The sequence below is a fragment of the Momordica charantia genome (assembly GCF_013281855.1).
Source record: "Momordica charantia cultivar OHB3-1 chromosome 1 unlocalized genomic scaffold, Mcharantia_2.0 BLBB01000001.1, whole genome shotgun sequence".
In the NCBI taxonomy this organism is placed as follows: Eukaryota; Viridiplantae; Streptophyta; class Magnoliopsida; order Cucurbitales; family Cucurbitaceae; genus Momordica; species Momordica charantia.
In genome coordinates, this window is record NW_028275157.1 from 14,548,585 (window position 1) to 14,571,409 (window position 22,825).

The 22,825-nt window shown below is 35.3% G+C and overlaps 3 protein-coding genes across 6 annotated transcripts; 2 read left to right on the forward strand and 1 right to left on the reverse strand.

Moving 5' to 3' along the window:
- Positions 1-8,109: 8,109 nt before the first annotated feature.
- On the reverse strand, positions 8,110-12,270 carry LOC111019403 (uracil phosphoribosyltransferase). Of its 4 annotated transcripts, none has more exons than XM_088126356.1 (12): positions 12,071-12,270; positions 11,841-11,981; positions 11,623-11,701; positions 11,215-11,273; positions 10,531-10,608; positions 10,230-10,311; positions 9,933-9,981; positions 9,608-9,669; positions 9,014-9,081; positions 8,618-8,673; positions 8,487-8,534; positions 8,110-8,399 (listed from the first exon to the last, which is right to left on the reverse strand). In XM_088126356.1, the coding sequence occupies exons 1-12, from the start codon at positions 12,206-12,208 to the stop codon at positions 8,348-8,350; spliced, it is 912 nt and encodes a 303-aa protein (XP_087982482.1). In that variant the 5' UTR covers positions 12,209-12,270; the 3' UTR covers positions 8,110-8,347. The 4 variants fall into 4 exon arrangements, with proteins under 4 accessions (XP_087982482.1, XP_087982485.1, XP_087982491.1 ...); XM_088126359.1 differs by having other exon boundaries at positions 11,889-11,981; positions 12,071-12,268; XM_088126365.1 differs by having other exon boundaries at positions 11,889-11,967; positions 12,071-12,212.
- A 3,272-nt stretch (positions 12,271-15,542) lies between these two features.
- On the forward strand, positions 15,543-16,629 carry LOC148213321 (uncharacterized). Its single transcript, XM_088126369.1, has one exon. The coding sequence runs from the start codon at positions 15,572-15,574 to the stop codon at positions 16,472-16,474; it is 903 nt and encodes a 300-aa protein (XP_087982495.1). The 5' UTR covers positions 15,543-15,571; the 3' UTR covers positions 16,475-16,629.
- Positions 16,630-18,057: 1,428 nt separating this feature from the next.
- LOC111019463 (uncharacterized) lies at positions 18,058-19,305 on the forward strand. Its single transcript, XM_022295856.2, has one exon. The coding sequence runs from the start codon at positions 18,149-18,151 to the stop codon at positions 19,046-19,048; it is 900 nt and encodes a 299-aa protein (XP_022151548.1). The 5' UTR covers positions 18,058-18,148; the 3' UTR covers positions 19,049-19,305.
- The last annotated feature ends 3,520 nt before the right edge of the window (positions 19,306-22,825 follow it).

A 22,825-nucleotide genomic window follows, 5' to 3' on the forward strand; every position in this document is an offset into this window, starting at 1 on the left:
GGTAAATTATATATTTATTATTTTAAAATTATATGATAATTTTTTTCTATTTTTATCTCATTTTCTCTCTCTTCCTCTTCTTTCCCCCTCTCTTCCCTCTCATTTTCATTTGTTTTTCCACTACTTTAATCTAGAAAAAAACAGAGTTTTCTTTGTAGTCATTCCTGATCAGAAGATCTCAAAGCATAAAATCATTTACATTCGTAATGCCAACATTACGAATGTGAAACTCCAAATCTTGGAACACGCCCATCAATCTCGCCGACAGGTAATTCACACTCCAACTGCACTCTCACCATGGTGCATTGGGCAGCAAAAAAATGCTTACCGCAAGTGTACAGGTCAAGTTTTAATAAAAGTGGTAAGTAATTACCGATATCGTCCACTGGATTGGGTTTCTAGTCACTCAAGTACTACGGATATTAATGTCCCATTTTATCTAGAGAAACAATTAGGAATTTCTTTTGACACACAAAATAAAATAACAAGCGAATAAGAAACTCTAAAGAAAGCTCTTATGGAGAACGAGTCCAAGGGAGTGATTTCACCCATTGAACCTACAAGCGGACAAATCAAACATGTCAAGATTGAATATGCAATTAATCTACAAGTCAAGAAATCAAAAATCATAACTGTCTCTCTCGAGCACAATTAATTCTCCCACTTATCAAGAAACCAATATCCTTATCGCGTTTCATTAACAATCAGTGGCTTAAGTCTAAGTCTTTTTAACAACCTCTAAGATAATTCTAAATCTCTCGATCTTAGAACTACCTCAGTAATGCATTCAGGTTCCAATCTAAACCACCTCTCTCGAGCGTAAGATTCAGATTTAGCAACAATTAATCCGTGATCAAGAGAGATTAAAAACATTAAGCAAATAAATGCACAAATAGATTAAAAACAAATCAATCAAGACAAATGTTAATAAATCCAACTCATAAATCCAACGGCTATGTCAAACCCTAGAACAAGAAGATTAGCTACTCATGTTCACGAAAATGTAATAAAATCTCACGAAGAGTTTCATAATAAATCTAGAAAAGATAAGAGAAAGGAGAGAAAGTAAAGTTGTAGTGTCGATTGACCGTCCCCGACTCAATCTCCACGATCACGAGCCTTCGAAAATCGTCTCCTCACCTTCTTGCCTCAAATCTCGAGCCAATCCTCTCCAAATTCCAATTCTCCCATGTGAGACACCCCCCCCCAAGTCCCCCAAAACGGCGCACTCATATTTCTCTTAAGTTAGGGCATCGCTATATAGCGTCATGGCGCCATTAGTGAGCACCATGGCGCTGTCCCAGATTTGTGACAGACGTGCAAGTTCGTAGCGCCATGGTGCTGCAATAGAGCGTTGCGACGCTGTCATCGCGAAAAAGGCTTAGGCTTCGTCTATAGGGTGCCATGGCGTTGTATCTAACGTGGCGTGGCATTGCTTCTTCGGGATTTTGCTACAAATTCTGACGTGCAGGCGCCATGGTGCTACATGATGGTGCTGCGGCACTGATGTGGCTTAATTAAACTCCTCTTTTCGCTCTAGTTTTCCCTCAATTGATTGCTTATGCTCCAACTCTTTCTAATAATTTGATCCTATAAAAACATCAGTTATGCATGTAAATAAGTTATAAATGACCGAAAATTATTAAATAATTTCCACCCGAATATCATTAAATGTGGTGTATAAAGTACACTATCACCACAGTGCCGCCATTACAACCACCACCACTACCGTAGAGGGAAGAGAGAGAGAGGGGGGGAGGAAATAAGGGTCACGACTGGAAAAGGAGAGAGAAGAGAGAGGGGAAACAAGAGGAGAGAGAGAGAAAATGAGATAAAAATATAAAAAATATAAAAAAATTATCATATAGTTTAAAAATAATAAATATATAATTTACCATACCACGTCAGCATTCCGTTAGTTTTACACTAACGAAAATTTAAATTTAGGGACCTTTAAGAACTATTTTTCAAGGTTAATGACCAAATTGTCACTTTTTGAAACACAGGGACCAAATTGAAATCTACATTAAAACTTAGGGCCTAAAAGTGTATCTTATCCTATTATTTATTATTTTCAATAAAAAATCTGAATGGTGCTTGTCTTTATTTCTTCACTATGGTGACAAAGAGAACGATTATGACATTTTTTTAGGATTTTAAACAAGGTTAGGAGAAATCTTCTTTTCGTCCTTTGTTTGAAACCAATATATTGTATTGAACTTTTGATTGCAAGATATAAAAGGAGTAGATATTATTAATCCCATTTAAGCATAGTTTAACTTGTTAAGATATAATAAATAGATCAACCATCAAAATATCGTGGATTCGAATCCCCACCCCACGTGTTATTGTATTAATAAATAAATGTTGCTGTACTAAAAGTAATCATATACTAATTAAAGATAAAAGAGAAATGTTTAGCTCCTGAAAATCTCCTCACCCGCATGACCAATCTTGACTTATCATTAAATGTTTGACAACTAAGAGAAAAAAAAAAAAACAAAGACTTTTCTTAAAAGAAAATGATGGAACTTTCCTTTTTCAATCTTGTTCTGAGGAATGAGGAGTTATGGAGTGTTCATGAGTTGGATTGGATTAGGTTCAAATACTTTTTTGACCCAATCCAATTGTTCGGGTTGTAAATTTATTCAACCCAAACAACCCTTATTAAATGAGAAATCCAACCCAACTTAACCAAATCATGAAATATTTTGATTGAGTTATTTTGGGTCATTCGGGTTACTTATTCAAATTATTGTATAATAAAAAAAAAGTAATGATAAGATGTTAAATATTTATTTATATATTGTCTAACTTGAATCAAGAGTCGCAGTCCGATTTTTATTTATACGGTGAAAAAGGTATACTAAAAGTGGTTGATCTAAAAGAGTAAAGTTTAAATATAACGTGAATAAAATAAAAATTTTAAAAATAAGGTAGATTTGAAAATTTCTTAAAACGCAGCAAAATTCCACGCGGAAAATTAATTACACATGTTCCGAACTTCGTTTTAAAAAATTCAAATAAATTGGATAATAAACTTGTGAACCTTAAATAAGATTATTATTATTTTTTCTTTTTTTGAAAAATCAAGTAAGATTATTATACCTCAAACCAATAGAATTATATTTCATGTTCATGTCTAACTAGCTAGCTATGCATTCAACTTTCTAGCCATCACCTTCTCAGGTTGAAAATTACTTACTTAAACCTATGCGATCAACATTTAAATATTGAAATGTTTCATGACTGAAATTTGATTTGAGAGATTTTGATCCAAGATTCAAAGGATACATACATATAAAATATATTTTTCATGTTCAGGTATTACCTTTATTGAGTAAGAATTAATAATCAATATAATTCACCTATATACAAGGATAAGAATGTATCTAATATATTATATGAGATTAACATATTTTTTAGTTTTCACGTACTCGAATTTTGTACTCTCTATTATCTTGTTCCCAACATCTGTAAAGTCTCACATCTTCGGATCAAGATTTGGAATCTAAATTAGGCACCTAGAGTGGTCATGATATTTCCTGTATGACATGGCCGTGTTATATCTATTAATATTCATGAATGTTCATCTTAAAGCCAATTGACAATGAGAGAAGTAGCTCATATCTATTATAAACCATTGTAAGGTTCATTTTCATAGTATCAGAACCCAAAATGCTCAAACGAGCAACCGATCAAAAAATGGGATCTGACCAAGATTGATGAGCCAAAAAAAGCTATGATCTTGAGGCGGCATGTTAAGGATCCCACATTGAAAAGAAAAGTCACATGAACTACTCTTCTCATTGCCAATTGGTTATAAGATGGAACCTCATGAATATTAATAATACAAACTTAACTTAAGTTATACTTTTGAGAGTGAAGACAATATATATCCTTTCAGTATGTTTTGTGTTCATTCTCTCTTGTTTCTTAGGAAAATATTCTATGGGTTTTATCCGACCTAGGATTGCTCTAAGTCGAGCACGGTTAATTTTAAATTAGTTTTTATGATCAAGTCATCGAAGAAGAAGGTATACCTTATTTATATAGATAATCAAATTTTCTAAATATTTCTTAACAATATATTTCCATTGATTCTCAAAATCCATCACTCATATATCACAACAATCTTATTCTCCATGCATGTCATATATATATATATATATTCCATGTTTCCTCGTTTCCACGAAGTAAACCCTATAAAGTCAAACTGTTGAATATATCAATATTCTCAAAAATAATCTTAATACTATATTTTTCCTCAAAGAACAAACATTTTGTTCCTTAGTTTATGACCAAGTAAAACCAATATTTGATTGGTCAACAAATTACCTTAACTTACAAGTTTCTACCTCTCAAATTTCCCAAGTCAACTGATCTCACCAGAAGTTTTATTTATTTATTTATTATAAAAAATGAGACTGAAAAACAGGGTTGGATCCACGGATAGTTTACAGTATTTCGAGACATTTAGAATTATTACTAAACAATAGATTCAAAGTTTTAAAATTTAAAAAATATGCATTAGCACAACAGATTAAGGGTGTCCGCGTGGATTCTTGCAATTATTTTTGTTTAAAAATTTCTAGTTATTATATATAGGAAAAATATATTTTTATACTTTTAATCTCCAAAGTTTAAGAAATAATTTTAAATAATACTTGAAAGAGCTCTGATAGTTAAATATTTATTGGACTATGATTACGTGGTAATTTTAAATTAGATGGTAAAAATATGTTAATTTTATATTATATTGGATTGATTCGACGGTTGAAATGGGATTAAATTATCTTCTCTCTTCTCCTTCTTCTCTCTGTACTCCTTCCTTCTTCTCCGGCGGACCTTGCCAATACCGTCCGACGACTCTCGCTTTGTCGATGCTGCCACCAACTGCTATCGACATCCACCGACAGACCGTTTCAGATATGGAGTTTGCTCCAGATCTGAAAGCTTCGAAGTCAAATATGGAACGAACGTTTAGCTGGTGACGTGGTAAACGACAAGTTGGCCGTCGGTGTAATTGGTGTTGGCGACGACGGCGTCGACGACGCTGGTGGTAAAATTGACCTGAGACCCAGAAGTGGTGACATTCAGGGGAAACTGGCGGGCGTTGCTGTTTCCGGCCTGGGTACGAAGAGGGTTGCTGACGGAATGAAATTGGGACATGGAAACGAAATTTGGGAGGACATGGAACTGAACCAGCTCAACTTTCTACTGGTCGGAGAGGGAATTGAGAGTTCCAGGTTTCAGATTGGCGAAGGCGTTGTCTGGAGGAGTAAACAGAGTGAGGCCCTGCCCTTGGTTGGAATTGTTGAGCTGATTATTGATTTGGTCGCTCTGTTGTACGCTTTTGAGGAGTTTATTGAAGGTTGTGAACTGGTCGGCCTTTACGAGGATGACCGTGATGTTGGTCGGACCGGCGGGGCCCGGCGGTTGAGTCGACAGAGCAGAAACAAAGGAACAGAGGAAGGCCAGAAAGGAGGGAATGGGGAGGAGCTTCTTCATGATTGGTTTTGATTTTGTTTTTGAGCCATCGGAGGGAGAGGAGAACGGAATCTAATAAGAATGATAATTTGAAGGAATTGAATTGGTTTGGTGGGAGGGAAGAGAGGGGATTTTGCTCGAGGAAGCAGAAAAAACAGAGCAGAAAGTGAAGGATGAAAGGTGGGGTTTTTGGTTTGGTGGGGATTGAAAAGTGCAAACATTTTGGTTTTGCACCTGATAAGTGCAAGGTCTGCCGGAGAAGAAGGAGGAAGGAGGGAAGAGAGAAAAAAAAGGAGAACGGAGAAGATAATATAAAATGTATTTTTGCCAAACGGTCAAATCAACCTAACATAATGTAAAATTAATATATTTTTACCATCTAATTTAAAATTATCACATAATCATACTCGCGTAAATATTTAACTGACACATAAACATTCTGTTAGGTCAACGATCAAAGGGTTTCAAGGACCATTTATAATCATTTCTTAAACTTTAGAGATTAAAAGTGTTCATTTTGATACTTTAGGAATCAAAAGTATATTTTCTCCCATATATAAATATTATTCAAAAAATATAATTATTTTTATTCATTTAAAATAGATAAAAATAAATTTCATTTTATATAAATATAAATATGTGAATTTTACAATATATGTATATATATTATTTTTATTCATAGTAAAAAATTCTTTATATAAATATGTTAATTTTTTTTTTAAAAAAAGAAAAGATATAAGTTGCCATTATATATAGGTCATTTTTTTTTCTATAAATTATTGTATCGATTTCTTTTTCTTTACAAATTATAAAATTTTTTAGATTCAATTGTTTTTTATATAATTTTTAAAAGGGAGAAAAATGAAAGTAAAAGAAAAAAACTTTAGAACACCAAAAAAACACAACTATTTGAAAGACTATGGGCCGCGGCTGACCCATGATTGATTTTGCATCTCACATTCCCCAAATCCATCAACCTTAATATTGTCAATGTCAACCAAATTGGATAAGATAATGATGTAGAATATTTTTAAAATGTATATATATATATATATTATTTTATGAGTTAATTTCGAAAGGACCAACCGATCGAACTGATACTGCTCTGTAGAAATTTCCCCATTAAAATTCTGCCATCTAGCACTTTATAAAATTGATAAACTTTATACACACCCGTTTTTTTCTCAAGTAGACTATGTTCATGTACGAGCCTCTAACCATTGAACAAACCCCTATTCCCATTGCGTTTTGCACGAAAAATGTCAGGTCATAACTAAAAACAGAAGGTCAAAAATTGTGTACAAAGGAAAACCAAAACTTTCAAAAGACTGAACTATTTGGGCTTACTTCAAACTTACCTATATAACGCAGGCGGCGCTGCACCTAATTTTCATAGAGATGGTTCGAGCAGCGTACATCGTGTCGCCCATTCTTGGGGTTTTTATTATTTCTTTTGTGATATTTCTATTGTGTTTGGTTTGCGGGAGGAAAGTTTCTAAGGAAAAAGCTACGAGTCGAAGTCGAAGTTATGTTGAAGATAGAAATCGAATTGGGATAGTTGTGGATGATGGGATCATCAGCAATATGGGAACAAGCAGCACGTTTTCGGGTGGTAATGGAGATGGGTATAGTGGTTGGGGTTGGGATTGGACTTTTAGTGGTGCAGGAGATACCTGCAACGACGGAGGAGGAGGCTGTGATGTCGGAGGTGGCGGTGGAGGTGATGGAGGCAATGATAATGGTGGAGGAGGAAATGGTGGTCTTAGTGGAGGAACAGGTGACATTGGAGGCGGAGGTGGTGGAGCGAGTTCTCATGACGGAGGTGGAGGCGGAGGGTTTTCTGACCACCCTGGTGGTGGAGGTGGAGATGGAGAAGCAAGTTATGATCATGACAAAACGAATCTTGATCACGATGGAGGTGGAGGTGGTGGTGCAGGTGGAGAAGCGAGTTATGATCACGAAAGAATGAGTCAGAATCACGATGGAGGTGGTGGTGGAGCAAGTCATGATCACGGAGGAGGTGGAAGTGGTGGTGGAGGTGGCGGTGGAGGTGGCGCAGTAAGTTATGATCACGGTGGAGGTGGAGGGGGTGGAGGATCATCTTTTTGGTGAGACCTCAATTCTAATCATTCACTTTGTTGGTTGTAGCATAAATTGTGATAATTCAATGTTGTAAGTTGGAAATGATTTAACAAAATAAGTTTTTGAAAGTAAGATACATTACAGCTATGATTATAAAGTTTAATTTATTTATTATTTGTGTGTACATATTTATTTTCATACTTTAGTAATGTGTTGTGGAGTAATAATATATATGTATGAAGATGTGCTATCTTCCCTTTGGCATTCAAAGAAAATCAAAAGGGCAATACGCCAATCTAGCTACAAAAGTTTGTAGCATGACTAAGAGGTAAGAGTCTTACAAAGTGAAAAACTCCAAGTATAAAACCAAATCAAACTTCTTGAAAATTGAACGAAAAGTTATTTGCATTTTGAATTGCCCTCCAATTGCTCAAGTCTTCGCAATCATAGCAAGTACCTTTTAGAATGAACTTCACAATGGGTCAATTCAAGTGTGAAACTTGATTTTATATTTGAACTCAATTTGAACATATCATATTAATAAAACTCATATTTCCTTGCAGATTATAAGATCGAACAATTGAGTATACAAAATTAAAAAAAAAAAAAAATCCAGGGAATAACTCCCTCCTAATTCTATTCTACCGGCTTCATTGCCCTAACTTTCATCAATAATCAATAGTGATTATAAAGCAATTTTACAATCGCCCAACAATCAGCTATATCGTTACCAAGCAATAAGAGATGAGAATTTCTAAAGCTGGGTGAAACCATTTCATGTGCCAAAGCTGCGATCACCAGCGTCTCCGAGTCCAGGAATTATGAACCTGCAAGCATCCATCGAATTAATCAACATTAACACCGTGTGTAACATTTGCCTCAAGATTCAAGCATATATGGTAATAATAACGAACCCTTTGTCATTAACCGTCGGGTCAATGATTCCGGTGTATACTTGTAGCCTGTAAGATCACAAACCCCTCAAAAGATTAGTGAAAGACTTTGGTTTTGTGTTAAAAATTGAATCAAATAGTATAGTGGTTACCCTGGAAACTTCTCACTCAGCTTTTGAAGGGCAGGAGGGGCAGCCACGGCAGATATCTGCGATATGGCAATTAAATGATTTCAGATAACAAAACTAGAGTTTGCATCTCGTATTTTTATACTACACATGAAAAAAGTCGGAAGAGGGATGCGAAATGACGAATGAATTATCACCACCGTATCACAAAGAACAAGTTAAACTGAATATGATTTTGTGAGAGTTATTTACATAAACATCAACAAGGTTGCACAATATTCCTTCCTGACTGCTGCTGCAGTGCAACTGTGCAAGCCATGATGCATTGAATTTTTTGGGCACACAATCACATATACAAATACAACTATTACTATAAAAACACGATAAAAGAAAAAACAAGAGATCGGCTAATTCCCATACCACTTTTATTTGCTTGTTGCCAATTCCACGTTCCTTTAGGAGGTCGAGAGCTGCCACTACTGTGCCACCTGAAATTTGATGTCGGCAAGAAAAACATATTAAAGAAGATAAAAGAACATGGCCATTCGTTGGCGCAAAATTAACTGTACGCACGTGAGATTTCTGTGGATGCGATAACATTCTCAAACAGTATGGTTCCTAGATGAGATTGACATCACAGGTATGACCAAGAAGTAAAGAAAGCGGAACAATTAATACTAGGACAACTGAACGGCAAAAAATAAAACGTTCAATTATTATACAGAACCTAATATTAGTTTTTGATCAATCAAACCACTGCCAAGTGCCAAACAATACAAAAAGGAAACAACATGAATTGGCCCAATAGTAAAATGGGATAAGCCGATCCACATTGCCATGAATTTTAACTCTGCCACTCATATATAACATTAAATATCCTATGAAAATTTCAACGTCAATTGTTAGGCTCAAGAAATTATCGAGTGAGATTAATGGAATGCATAAATTAGCCTAGGCACCTATGGTTATTGAAAGGAAACAAAAGGATTTCCATTAAATAGTAGAATACTAAACCTGTTGCAAGCATAGGATCGACCACAAAGATTCGAGAACCTTCTGCAAAATTTTCAGGTAACCTGCCAAAGCCACAGAACATGAATTCGTGAAGAGTTAAATATTAAGTATTAACTACTCGTATGAAATGAAAATCTTCATTATTCATCCAGAATTTTATTAGTGAAACAACGGGGGAAAGTTGAAAAAGCTTTGCATCACGGTTATAAAACAGAGATGACAGAAAGAAGTAAAATCTTGACTATACATGAAGAAAAGCATGGAAACCCCAGAAAAAATAGGTGCCAATAAGAAAGTTATATGTTATGTGACTAAGAAATCTTACTTATTAAGATATATAGTTGGTTGAAGAGTCTCCTCATCCCTGCTTATCCCTGAATTTGAAAGAAGAAGATAGTTAAACAAAGTTACAACATAAGTTTTTAGGGAAAAAAAGCGTATGTATTGATTGTGCTATGAATTAGTCCAACAACGTGAATGCTAGTAAATCCTTGACCATATCCAAAATTTTACATATATATATATAACACATAAGAAATCAGCTTTCGTTAATATTTAGAATCAACGTACACAGATGGTACAGTTTACTGTAGAGAACTTCAATGCGTGTAACTTCCCTTACCAAGATGGTACAGTTTTGTTGCAGGCAACACAGATGATGCGTGTTCTGCAAGAGCTAGACCAGCTCTGAGGATAGGAATTACCTGAAAAAGATAAAAGTAAAATGAACTTTCTAGCTTATTATTTAAGACATTCCCACCAAAATAAAATAGCAAAACTGTATCTTTTATTTATTTCTTAATAGTGTTGTTATCCTTGTAATTATTCTATTATATTTTTTGAGGTGGTTTGAAACAGCAACAAACTGAAAGACATTAATAAAATGTCCGAAGCCAGGAGAAGAATGGGTAAAAGAATCTAACCGCCACAGGCTCTCTTGGATCAATAAACTCAACTGAGGCAACACCCATGGGTGACTGTATCTCCCCTGTTACAGTAGGCTGATATAGATAGAAACACAGATGTGTAAATGGATTACAAATAAAAACTAAACAACCGAATGACATATTTATTCAATAAGACACATACAACCATAATATCAAACTGAAAACAGTAGAAATATTTCACAGCAAATTATACAAATTGCTGAAGAGTTGGTGTTCATTACAATTTTCAGGAACATCACAAGTAAGGATGCATCCAAAGGAGGGAAAAATCAGCTTCCGGGGTCAACAAGACACATGATGGAGCAAAGGATAGTTCTCAGATAGAAGAAATTGGCATGAAGAAACATCATATTACAATTTACAAATTCTGAAGCTTGTACCTTCTAGGTGTAAAGCATGTTTCTTTTTTTACTTCTAGTTTATACTATATTTTAAGGTAAAAGATGCTCTCCTCTTGAACGTTCCTGCACAATTATCTTAATTCATGTTAAAACATTGATGTGATTCAACTTTCTTATTAAAGACATGCCAAAAGTGAACTCTCAGATTTTAGTAAACAATCGTAAGTCAATTATTTGCATTTGTCTAAGCATTTAGTTCATGATTTCACTTGATAAACAGAAGCTTGAATACAATAGTCGAAGTAGTATCAGAACTAACCAACCAGTCCCTTGAAGCTTCATAAATAAGTAACCTCCCCAGCTCTGCCATAGCATTTTCTGCAATAAATAAAGCGTAAATCTCCAACACAGATTCTTGATGGCATCGGCAAAAAAAAAAGGTTCAATAGATAAAATAGCCCTCATAGTCCACAATACACAACTCAACTAACTTGATCATCCTACAGTTTTTCAATTGAAAACTTCACCTCAGGAGGAGGCTTTCTCATTGCTGTCCTCATAAATGAGAAAGGAATCCGATGCTTACTACTCCCAATTATGACTAAGCCTTACTAAAACAAACGCTCTAAGAAGAAGGGAAATTAAATCCAACCTCCGGGGCACATTCGCTATTAAGATACATTAAACAATACGACAAGATATCTTCCAGAATTGCAGGAATACTCACTAAAAATGGGACAAGGAGTTTGTTCATTCCTCAAAACTGAAACCCAGTGCTTGATCAACGGATGAGGTGGAACATAAACCTGTAAATCCACCGACTCCACATAATCAATTCAAATAAAAGTATATCGTTACGATCTCCTAAAATCCAATCAGTGCCACATTCTACAGCATTCTAATCAGCAGAATTTGATCAATACATTTCATCATACAAAGCCTCACATTGAGCAAACCGCCAAAACGTAAATTAAGATAAGAGCAAGCACTAACAAGCATTCTATCGTCTGAAACTGGCTTCGGCTCGGTGGCCATGTGAGCTTTCATGGCAACAAAGCTTCGGCGCCGGATTCTGGAATATGATAACTATTGGTAAAACAAACATTGGACATAAATGAGTAAAAGATTGGGAGAAGCGGCGGGAGCAAAAAAGGAAAGAGAGAGATTACGAATACCTTATAGGAATTGAAGGCAGAAGATGGAAAGAGAGGGAGTAATTGAGGAGAATTAGGGTTTTGGAGGGGAGAAGTGGGGCCAAAGCGCGGTGTTCCGGGAGAACACCGGTGAGGAAGATTTATGCGGCACGAACCCATTCGTGGAGTAAAGATTCGCGCGATCTTAGCGGAGAGACACACTCACTCAGATTCTTCGCTCCGCTTTTAGGAATAATAATTTGCTTCGTTGTAACAGTTACAGTCGTGGGCTGGACCCAATACTTTTTCGTTGGGCCGAAAATGATTCTAAGGCCCAATTATTTACCACATGCCTCGGGCCTGTCGTTCGGAAAAATTTCGGATTTTCTTTTTGGTATAGTAAATCACTTGTTTTAAATTTTAATATTACAAATATAGGGAAGATAATTGACATAAATCTCCTATCAATTATTTCTTTTACTTTCAACCATATTTGTCAGTATCTCGACATTTCCATCTATATTTTCGTATGTCTATATGTTTGATCTGTAAATCTACCTTTTCATATTATTGCAAAAAAATCGACGAAATATGAAAAAATATCTATAAATATCACTAGATATAATATTAATAATTGTTAACTTACCTAAAAAGTGTAAAATTTTTATTGGTTAATTTAAATATTTCTTATGAATTTTTTTATTTTTATAATCTTTTATAAAAATATTCATCGACATCAACATTTTATGGACATTTTAAGTATAAATTTAAACGGCAATGGGTGGAAATTTAGTTAGGGATGAATGGAAATTTAAATGCACTAATAAATGTATGTGCGGTTAAGAGTTTGAATATGGAAAGTTAAGTTAATTTATAAGTCTTCTATTATCAACAATCGTAAAAAGAGTTAATTCACCATTTTTTTAAAAATGTTATTTCTTCTTTTGATTCTGGATTTCAGTCGGTATATTGACCCATGGTCGAGATTTTATTTTATTTTATTTTTCTATTTTCTTCTTATTCTTTGTTCTAGTAGAAACAGAGTGAGTTGTGGTGAATAGAAAATACCTCATAGGTAAGTATGTGAATTGACATTTGAGGGAGAAAACGAATGTAACTCTAGATAAGAGGAGAGTGATGGAGGTTTATTAACCTCTTGTGTAGCTCTTAAAATTTTCGAGGTAAATTTTTAATTTTTCAAAAGCTTACATAGAAGTGGGGGTGAACATAAATTTCTCCTCGTTAGCCAGACACTGAAATTTAAGTCTCCAACTGATTTGTTTCTCTCTCTCTTTTTTTTTAATCTTCATGATCAGGAGAAAATAAAATTTCTTGGTGTGGAGAGGTTTCAACACGTCGACATTTCTATTGAAAAACCTCTTTTGTGACTATTCTTTTCGACTATAAACGATGGAGATATATAAAAAATGAGAAATTGGTAAATGCTGTTAGAAAAAAACAAAGTAAATTAATAATAAAAAAATGAATACATAAGCTAAATACAATAAGATATAAGACGAGATTCGACCACCTCCTACATATTGAAAACTTTCTGCTACAAAAAAAATTAAGAATACCCACCGCATTTCTATTGACATATCCATGTTTTCATGGGTTCGACATCGACATGAGGGATAAATGAACATTTCCATCATAGTACAAGAAAATCGACAAAATATGAAAAATATCAACAAAATGTCACTAATATATACATAATATTAATATTAGTTATTTATAACTCATTTAGAAATGAGAAAATGTTTATTTGTTAATTTAAATATTTTTTACGATTTTTTAATTTTTCTAACTTTTATAGAAATATTCATCGACATCAACATTTTATCCATATTTTTATGAAAATAATACCTCGACATTTCTATGGACATCGACATTTAACATGTTGGTTATAATTCAATGAGAGAACAATCAAGGAGAATTGACAATTTCTCAAGTTAAAAAAAAAAAGGAAAAAATGGCGAATTGACAAGAAAGTACTAATTGTAGTGGGACACGGCTCAATTTCCACTTTACAATTTTGTTATAATTACATTGTCTCGTCTCCATCAATTAATTGAGACCTACTATCGTAATTTCCAGAACCCAACCAGGTCAGAAAAACTTATTGCCCAAGATATATAATATAGATTTAGTCACACTTCTTTAAAATAAATGTCACAATTATCTTGGGTCCACATGTGACCAATAAATGTCACAATTATTTTTTTTATCTAAAAAATAAAGAACTCAAGATAAGAGAATAGAATAGAGTATCGAAGAAAATCAATGGAGAAAGCACACCAGCCCGTGAGTGATTGAGAATTTTTTAATTTTATGAATAAAAAAATTAACCAAATTATATATATATATATATATATATATATTATTGATATGGATGATTGAACCTCGCAAGAGAAGGAGCACATATCAATTACCTCTAAACTATATATTCATGTTGGCAACTTATTTATAGAATGTTATCTTTTATCGTATGATATGTTCTAAATCAAGTAAGGAATAGACTCATCGCATGACAGATTGGAGGATATTTTGTCTATATCACCTAAGAAAGATGGAGATGACAAATATACATTATTCATCCCTGTTCCCGCCCATACTAAAAAAAACCCTAACGAGGCTGCTATTCTAGAATTATTTTTTGTTTACAAGATATTGCTAGTGTGTTAATTACATTTGAGACTTATGACAATTTTAAATTGTGAATTGATTTGTTGTATTATGATTTTTTGATAATTTGTATTATGAATGATTTGAAGCAATGTCATGGAAGCTCTTCTTTGGAGTGTTTGGTTGGAGTGTAACAACTACATTTTCTCTAATATAATACATTGCAATTTTACACTCATCTTTGGGATGATTCTATAATTTAGCCTCTTCTTGGACATAAAAATCTCCTCTCTTTTGTAATTACCACCATTTCTTGAAGCACTTTTATTTAGTTTTTTTTTAATATTTCTCACATACTTCTCAATACGAAGCGGTATCATTTTCAAAAAATCAAAAATAAAAAAATTTGTATTATGAATTATGAAACGTTAGGAAATAACAATTTTCTTTTTCAAAGGAGATTTACCTTTAATTAATAACTTTCAATTTGAAATTCCTTATCCCACACTGAACCGATCCTCAAGAAAATAAACGAGAAACATTTCCCACACAGAACCGATCCTCCCGAGTTTCCAATGAAAAATCTATATCCCGCTCCCCACAAAATTTTGTGCAAGATTTCTCAAAAATAACTAATGAAACGGGAGATGGGGATGGAGAAGTCATCCTTATCTAGACCCGACATAACTCCGCTTATGAGTCATGGAAAGAAGACCAAGCTAGTAAAAGACGCGTCTAGGGTTTAGCAGCCCTTGCTATCAATACTAAAAGAATGACAAGTACTTGCCTTAAGGCTTGTGCTCTATCAATAAATGAAAGTAAAATAAAAGACCAAAGTCTTGGTCTTTACCAAGTCAACGAGATTTAGCCTTTAAAATCTCAAGGAACCCACTAATCAAATAACTCATACTCATAACCATGGCACCGTCAACTCTACTCTCGCCCCATTTCTCCCAAGCCCATCCAAACCACCCACTGACGCATCACTCCGACGGCCGGGATTACACCTGCCACGCCTGTAACACCTCGGGTTTCGGCGCCCGATTTCAGTGCCACGCCTGCCCCGTCGACATCCACGTGTACTGCGCCAATTGCCCGGACGAATTGATCTCATCATTCCTCCACAGCCACCCCCTGACTCTGGCGCCTAGTACGGAGCGTCGGATCTGCGACGTCTGCCGCGGACCCATCGGCGGCATGCTGTACCGGTGCCAGGACTGCGGCTTCGACGTGCACCCACTCTGCACCCAGCTCCCCGAGGAGGTCCGCCACGTCATAGACCACACCCATAAGCTGAAGCTCAAGAAAGTGCCGTCTGGAAATTGCGCTGTTTGCGGACTCGATTGCTCTTCTCTCTGGGTCTACGGCTGCGACGTTTGTGTAGTCAACACCAATATCCATCCACAATGCCTTCTGAAGCCGTACCGGAGTGACACGTTACCCGTCCCGCCGGCCGGCTCACGCGGGATAAAACATGCGCCGCCACCTCATTTTCCCGGTGGGTTTTTTGGGCCGTATGGTTATGGTAATTATGATCCTAATTCTATGAATCTGAATGGTTTTGGTTTTGGATATGGAGGCGGCGGCTATTCTCCTCACGCCCATGCTTCTCCTTGGGGATTTCCATATTATTACCATTTCGCTCCTCCTCCATCGCCGATTTATTATGGACATGTTCCAAGTACTCATCAACCACATCATGGTGGCCATGGCCATACACCGCTGTCCATTGGGGGATTAATGTTTGGGAGCTCCATGTTTTCTCTGGTGGAGAATTTAGCGGCAGGTGCTATTACTGAGTTTCTATTCGGGTCCGATTAATCATCTTTAATCCTTATCATGGCTTTTATGTGTTTAAATTATTGAAATTTCCCATGCCTGCTTACTGTTGTTCTTTCTTTTAATTTCCTCAGTTCCTTCTCATTGTGTTCATTAATGACCAAAAGCACCCTATAATTCAAATTTCCTTCTCTTTCTCTCTTTCCGCAAATAGAAGAATATGGTTCTAATTTATTTTAGCTTTTGTTAATTATTAGTTCGTATATAATTCCTGCCATAAATTGTGAAAGCGACATCATCACATTCTAGATAAAATTTACCACAACTTTGGAATACTTAATATACTAAAAAATTTTATTTGATATGTACCATTATAAAGTTCTGCTCAACTAATTTTTTTTTTTTTAATATCTCTTTCGACTAAAAGATGGAAGTTTAAATATTGCAACCTCACTTGTTGTTTGAATAAAAAAAAAAAGAAAAAAACTACCGTGTTCTATTTTACATGCATGTAGATACTAATATAATGTTCAAAATCTATCTTATTTTTTTTATTGTTAAAACCTCAGGTTATTGCCCCTCCACCCGGGGTTATATTTTTAATTGGGTTCCATGTGGCTTGAATTCAAGACTTCAAGAATATTCTTTGAGGTCCAAGCTATTTAAGTTATCCGTTTGGATCTTGTAACTTCCTCACTTACCATGTAAAAAAGATGACCTAAAATAAAAATAATTAAATCCAAAATAATAAGACAAAATTTATGATATATATATTTAGTAGATTCTAATAATAATATTATGAGTTACAAGTCTATTGAGAATAACGTAATGGAAAATACATGGAGTCATGTAGTATCACCTATTATATATATATATTTAGTTACAAGGAATATGAATATGGATGCACTTTCAAATAGATGAGTATACAAATAAATAATTAAAATCGTTTGTTCAACGTACATGCCAGCATAGCCAAAAAGAAATAAATCACTTTCTTTAAAAGAAATTATAATCCATTTGTTCAACACTAATAGCATTATAAAAAAAACACTAATAAGCGTTAAAAATGACGTCATCCAGATACAAGCTAAATTATTTACAAAGGATTGCATTGAAAATAAAAAGAATTAATTAAGTAATTAAAGGCATGGATTAAGAAAAGGATTACATTGAAAAAATATACATACAAAACTGAAATTATGTATTCAACAAACAACATTACATTTCAGAATGTTTCACAAAGTATTCCATATTTTTAAAATAAACTATTAAATCTAACCATACATAGAAACCACCAGCTCAATGCCACAACTCATACAGGAGTAGGGAAAAACTTTAGTAGTAAAGTTCACACAGTCATCCTATCTTTATAAATACCCAACACTATTTTTAATATAATGCGTGACAGTCCACGTAAAGAAAAGAATGTCCATATATACTTCCGTAATACTAATAATTTTTCCTTATGTCAACTATCGATCACATTTTAACACAAATTATATTAAGAATAAAAAATCAGAGACGACTAATAAAAATTAGGTTTCAAAAGTATATGGACATAGAAATTAAACATAAATTAATATATATAAAACCAAGTCAAAGTCTTTTTATGCAAATTGCAAGTCAACTAAAGAAGCACACTTCCAAAAACGCGTCTTTCTCCGCCTATATCCCACAACTCTCCGAAACCCCAACGAAAAAAGAAAGATCACACCGATGGCGCCGGTGCCAAAGAACACCAAATCCCATTTCACCCATCCCAACCACCCATTGCTCCACCACTCCGACGGCCAAGATTACTGCTGCGACGCCTGCAAGACCTCCGGTTCCGGTAGCCGGTTCCGATGCCACGCCTGCGATTTCAACCTTCACGAATACTGCGCCGACTGCCCCCAAAAACTGCCCTCATTCCTCCACCGCCACCCGCTCGCCCTTGTAGTCCGTAAGGCCCAAGGCGCGCGCCAAAATGACCGGATCTGCGACGTCTGCCGTGGCCACGTGGAGGGGCTGTTCTACCGGTGCAAGGACTGTGACTTCGACGTGCACCCACTTTGCACCCAATTGCCTAACCAACTCCGCCACGTCATCGACCCCAACCATTCGTTGAACCTCCACAAGCCGTCGTCTGCGAGCTGCGCCGTTTGTAAAATTGACTGTTCCTCTCTTTGGGTCTATGGGTGCGATGTTTGTAGACTCAATATCCATCTCGATTGCCTTTTGCAGCCCTACGGCTCGCCGTCGGATCCGTCGCCGGCTGCTCCACCGGCGAGTCGGTGTGCCTCACGTGGGATACCGTTTGCACCGCCGCCGCAGTGGGCAACCGGGCCACCTCCGTTTTCTTATGGGCATTTTGGTAATTTTGGGTATGGGTACGCCGCCCCTTACGGCGTTCCGGATTACCCATTTGGATTTCCTCATTATTACCATGGATCTATGTATGGTAATGCGAATATTCATCAGGGAAGTCAAGGTGGAAATGTAGTGGGGCCACCGCCGCCGCCGCCGTCGGCTAGTAGTGGGGGTAAGCTTGGAAAGTCAATGTTTGCTTTGGTCGGAAAATTGACTGTCGGTGTGATGTCTAGCTTTGTTTTTGGGAGCCCTTTTGGGGTTTTCTAGTTATGATGTTTCGCAATCGCAAATTGATTACTGTAGGGGAAGATCTTTGTCATTTCGTTTGCTTTGTTTTCTGGTTCTGTTACGACGCATATCTTAAAATTAAATGAAAGCTATGCGTCGTCCATGAATAAAAAAGTTGATTAATTAGATAAGGGTAAAATAGGTTAAGTTTCTAGTTGGTCCAAAGTCTAGAAAATTGAAAGTTTGACTTCAGACTTTTATAAAATGGTTCGAAAAGCTCTCTCTAGTTAAAATCACTACTAAAATATTTGCATCAACGTTGAGTTGGTCAATTTTAAGTGATCCATCACTCAAGCATTTTTTAATTGTGATTTTTTGTTTGGAGATATATGCGAAACTCACTACCTCTTGGTTAGAGATATATGTCAATTACCGTTGAACTACGTTCGTTTTAAAATTCAAAACTATGATTTTTTGCATAATGCAATTTACACATATGTTAGTGTTACTGTTACACGGTCAAATAATCAAATCAATAGGGAGTTCAATATACAAAATAAAATTGTAAAAAATTAATATTGATTGTTGAGATTGGATTACCAGCTGGAATGCATGGAAACGTACTTCCACAGTTCCACTCCCACATTTGGTTAGACATGAAGAATATGTTGAATATACAAGCAGAAAAAACTATATTGATAGGATAAAAGAAAGCAAAAAAAAAAAAAAAGAGTATTATTATGAGGGAGATCAGGGTGTATTACTGTATTAGCTATTAGTAGTGTAATTTGGAGTTCGAATTAATGGTGATCTGAGAAAGGGGAATATTAATAAGAGTGGACTTTGGTAAAATGGGAAGGGGAAGTGTTTTTAGGGTGTAATAATTAATGAGTTGTAATTATGTATAAATTAAAAGGGTTTAATTGAGTTGATATGTGAGGGTACATGCTTTGATATCATGACTTAGAAGAATAGAATGAGGTAAAGAATTTTCCTAAATAAAAATTATTATATATTAATAACTAATATATGTAAGGGTTGTTTCACAACAAAATTTTCACACAAATGTCCATTTAGATGAAAATTTTAACTTTAGATTTTTAGGATTTTGTGACGTTCGAGTAGGGAGAAGGGTACATGAATGAACCAATACCACATCCGATTAAGAGGGATCCTAAGATCATGGAAGAATGGTCAAGAAATATTTAAAAAAATTGATAGTCACTATATATACTAACAAAATACACCTTTTTCTTCGATAACTCCATTGTAAGAACTCCAAAATTATGGTTGGGTGACCTCCTAGTTGCTTTACTAGGAAGTATATGTGAGTAAAGACAAAGCATCCTCAAAAGGATTCTTGTTGGTTTGTAGACGGTGACGCAATTGAGTCGCAGAGGAATGCTGGGACGATTAGGATCGAATCCTGATTTGAATCCTGAGCCTGGGGTGTTACCATTTTCTTTTGTGACTATGTTACCCTTTTTTTAATTTCAACCATCCACATGTATTATGTTTTTCTTTACTGATACTTCCCGTGTATGTATGTGTGTTACATATATATATATATATATTTTTTTCCCAATAACACAAAACATTCTTATATTTATTAAAAATTTTATATTTCTAAATTTATTCTTGCTTAATTTTCGGGCAGTTCTTGTTTAAATTTTCTAGTGCATATTATTTTTTTTTCGACGTTTTATTATTATTATTTTCAATAGTATGATAAACATATAATACTCCAGAAGGTTATATAATATATTATTTTAATTGCTATTTAATAACCATTAAATTATATATAATATATTCCAATGATCATTATATAATATATTTTTCATTTTAATCTTCTAATATACAGTATGATAAAGATAAACAACTCTTCCAAAAGATTATATAATATATATTTTTCCTTGTTACATACAGAAGTGGAAGGTTATATAATATATAATTTTGTATTAAGCTTCAAGTATGATAATAGTATACTGTTAAGGGAAGAAAAATACAGAACGGACCAAGCGACAGAAGGGGAATTGTTGAAAACCGTCGGCCCGGGCCAACCGGGCCGACTTGTGGATGGCGCCGAGCACCAGGTCTCGACGCTGAGGTGTTCTCGGCCTTTGGCCAAGAACCCTAATTCGACTCCCCTCGATCCTTGTGCCCGCCTGATCTCGACCCTTAATCTGACATTAGATCCACGACGAAACACATGGGCCCAGAAGTCGAGATCTGATACTAGGGTTCAACTTCTGTAAACCCTAGGGAGATTAGGATTCAACTTCTATAAATAGGGAAGTAAGCCAAACTAGAGGTATGCCTAAACCCCCTACTCTCCTCCTACTCTCCTCACTAGACTTCTCCGATACTGACTTAAGCATCAGAGCCACGCATTAGAGCCCGTGTGGCCAAAGTCACAGCATGACACCACCTGGAACGGCGACTGACGACGAGATCGGCATCCTCCACGAGCGGTGCTTTGTTGCCAATGTTCGTCCATGATTAGCAGCGAGTAGATCGGTGTGGTGTTGCCGGCTGAGGGAGGTTGCCCATTCGAACTGATCAGAGTTTCTATTGTGGTTGGTATAACTTTTGTGGGAGGCGGAGCTCGAAGATCTGACCGAATCAAACGTTGTAGGAGAACGAGATGGAGGATACATATTACGTGGTGTTGCTGGTCGAGGGGAGTCGCTGTCGTCTGATGCTGCTTTCGTGGTGGTCGCCGACATTATTCTCGCTGGAGGAGGGATCGAGGAGGTGACGCCGGTTTTCTTTAGTGAGAGAAAAAGAGAGAGATTAGACTTTGATGGAGCGAGGGAGTGAGGGAGAGAGAGAGAGGGGTATGTGAGTTTTGAGAGAGGAAGAGATTGGGGTTTCATATTGAAACTAGGATAAAAATGATATATGGGACCATGGGAGGTGACCTAATTTTATTTTTTTAATATTTTTAATTTTTTAATTAATTCATTTATTAAATGGGTAGCTTGATAATATTTACATGTATCCTTCTCTATTTGGACAAATTTATAAATTAGTAAGATTTAAGCCATTTATGTAATTAGTTCCTTGAAAAAGTCTATATATATGTACTTATTATACTCATCTTTATTTTATTGTACCTTTGGACTGGTCCAGCCCATCCAATTTAAAAAATAAAAATTCATATTCTTTTATGGATTAATTAGACTATGCTAGGTCGATCAAACGTTTTTTGAGTCTGGCTTGGATCATTTGGATTGGGCTTAGGCCGCTTTTAAGCTTGGGACCCAATGATGAGTAATCAAAGAAAATGGTCCAGTTTTCCAAGCTGACCACACGCCCTTGAATTTAGTAGCTACAATGATTGGTTGCCAATTACTCGTAATCGAAGGAACTTACTTGGAAAGGTTATCAAGAACAACTATATTTATATGGTTATAATTCCCTTTTATCATTAATATACTTAACTCTCAAATTCTTCCAAAAAAAAAAAAATTATTAAAATTACCAAAACGAACATAACTCGGTGGTAATTGGCATATACCTCAAAGAAGTTGTTAGTTCGAATCTGTTTCTCAACATGTTGTACTAAAAAAAATATATTTTTGTTCATTTTATTGAATTTTGTTTTGATGGGTGGGACGAGTTTACGTGCATAATAAAATAGATGATAACATCTATATTAGTATGACACCTTTTGGATCAAACAAAAATTAAAGTTACAAATAATAGTTAAGCCAAATTTGATAATATATTATGGTACCATCATGAAAGTTGTAGAAAGTTATAGAGATACAATTACCCTAACAAACAGGTAAACTTGTGATTCTAAATTAACAA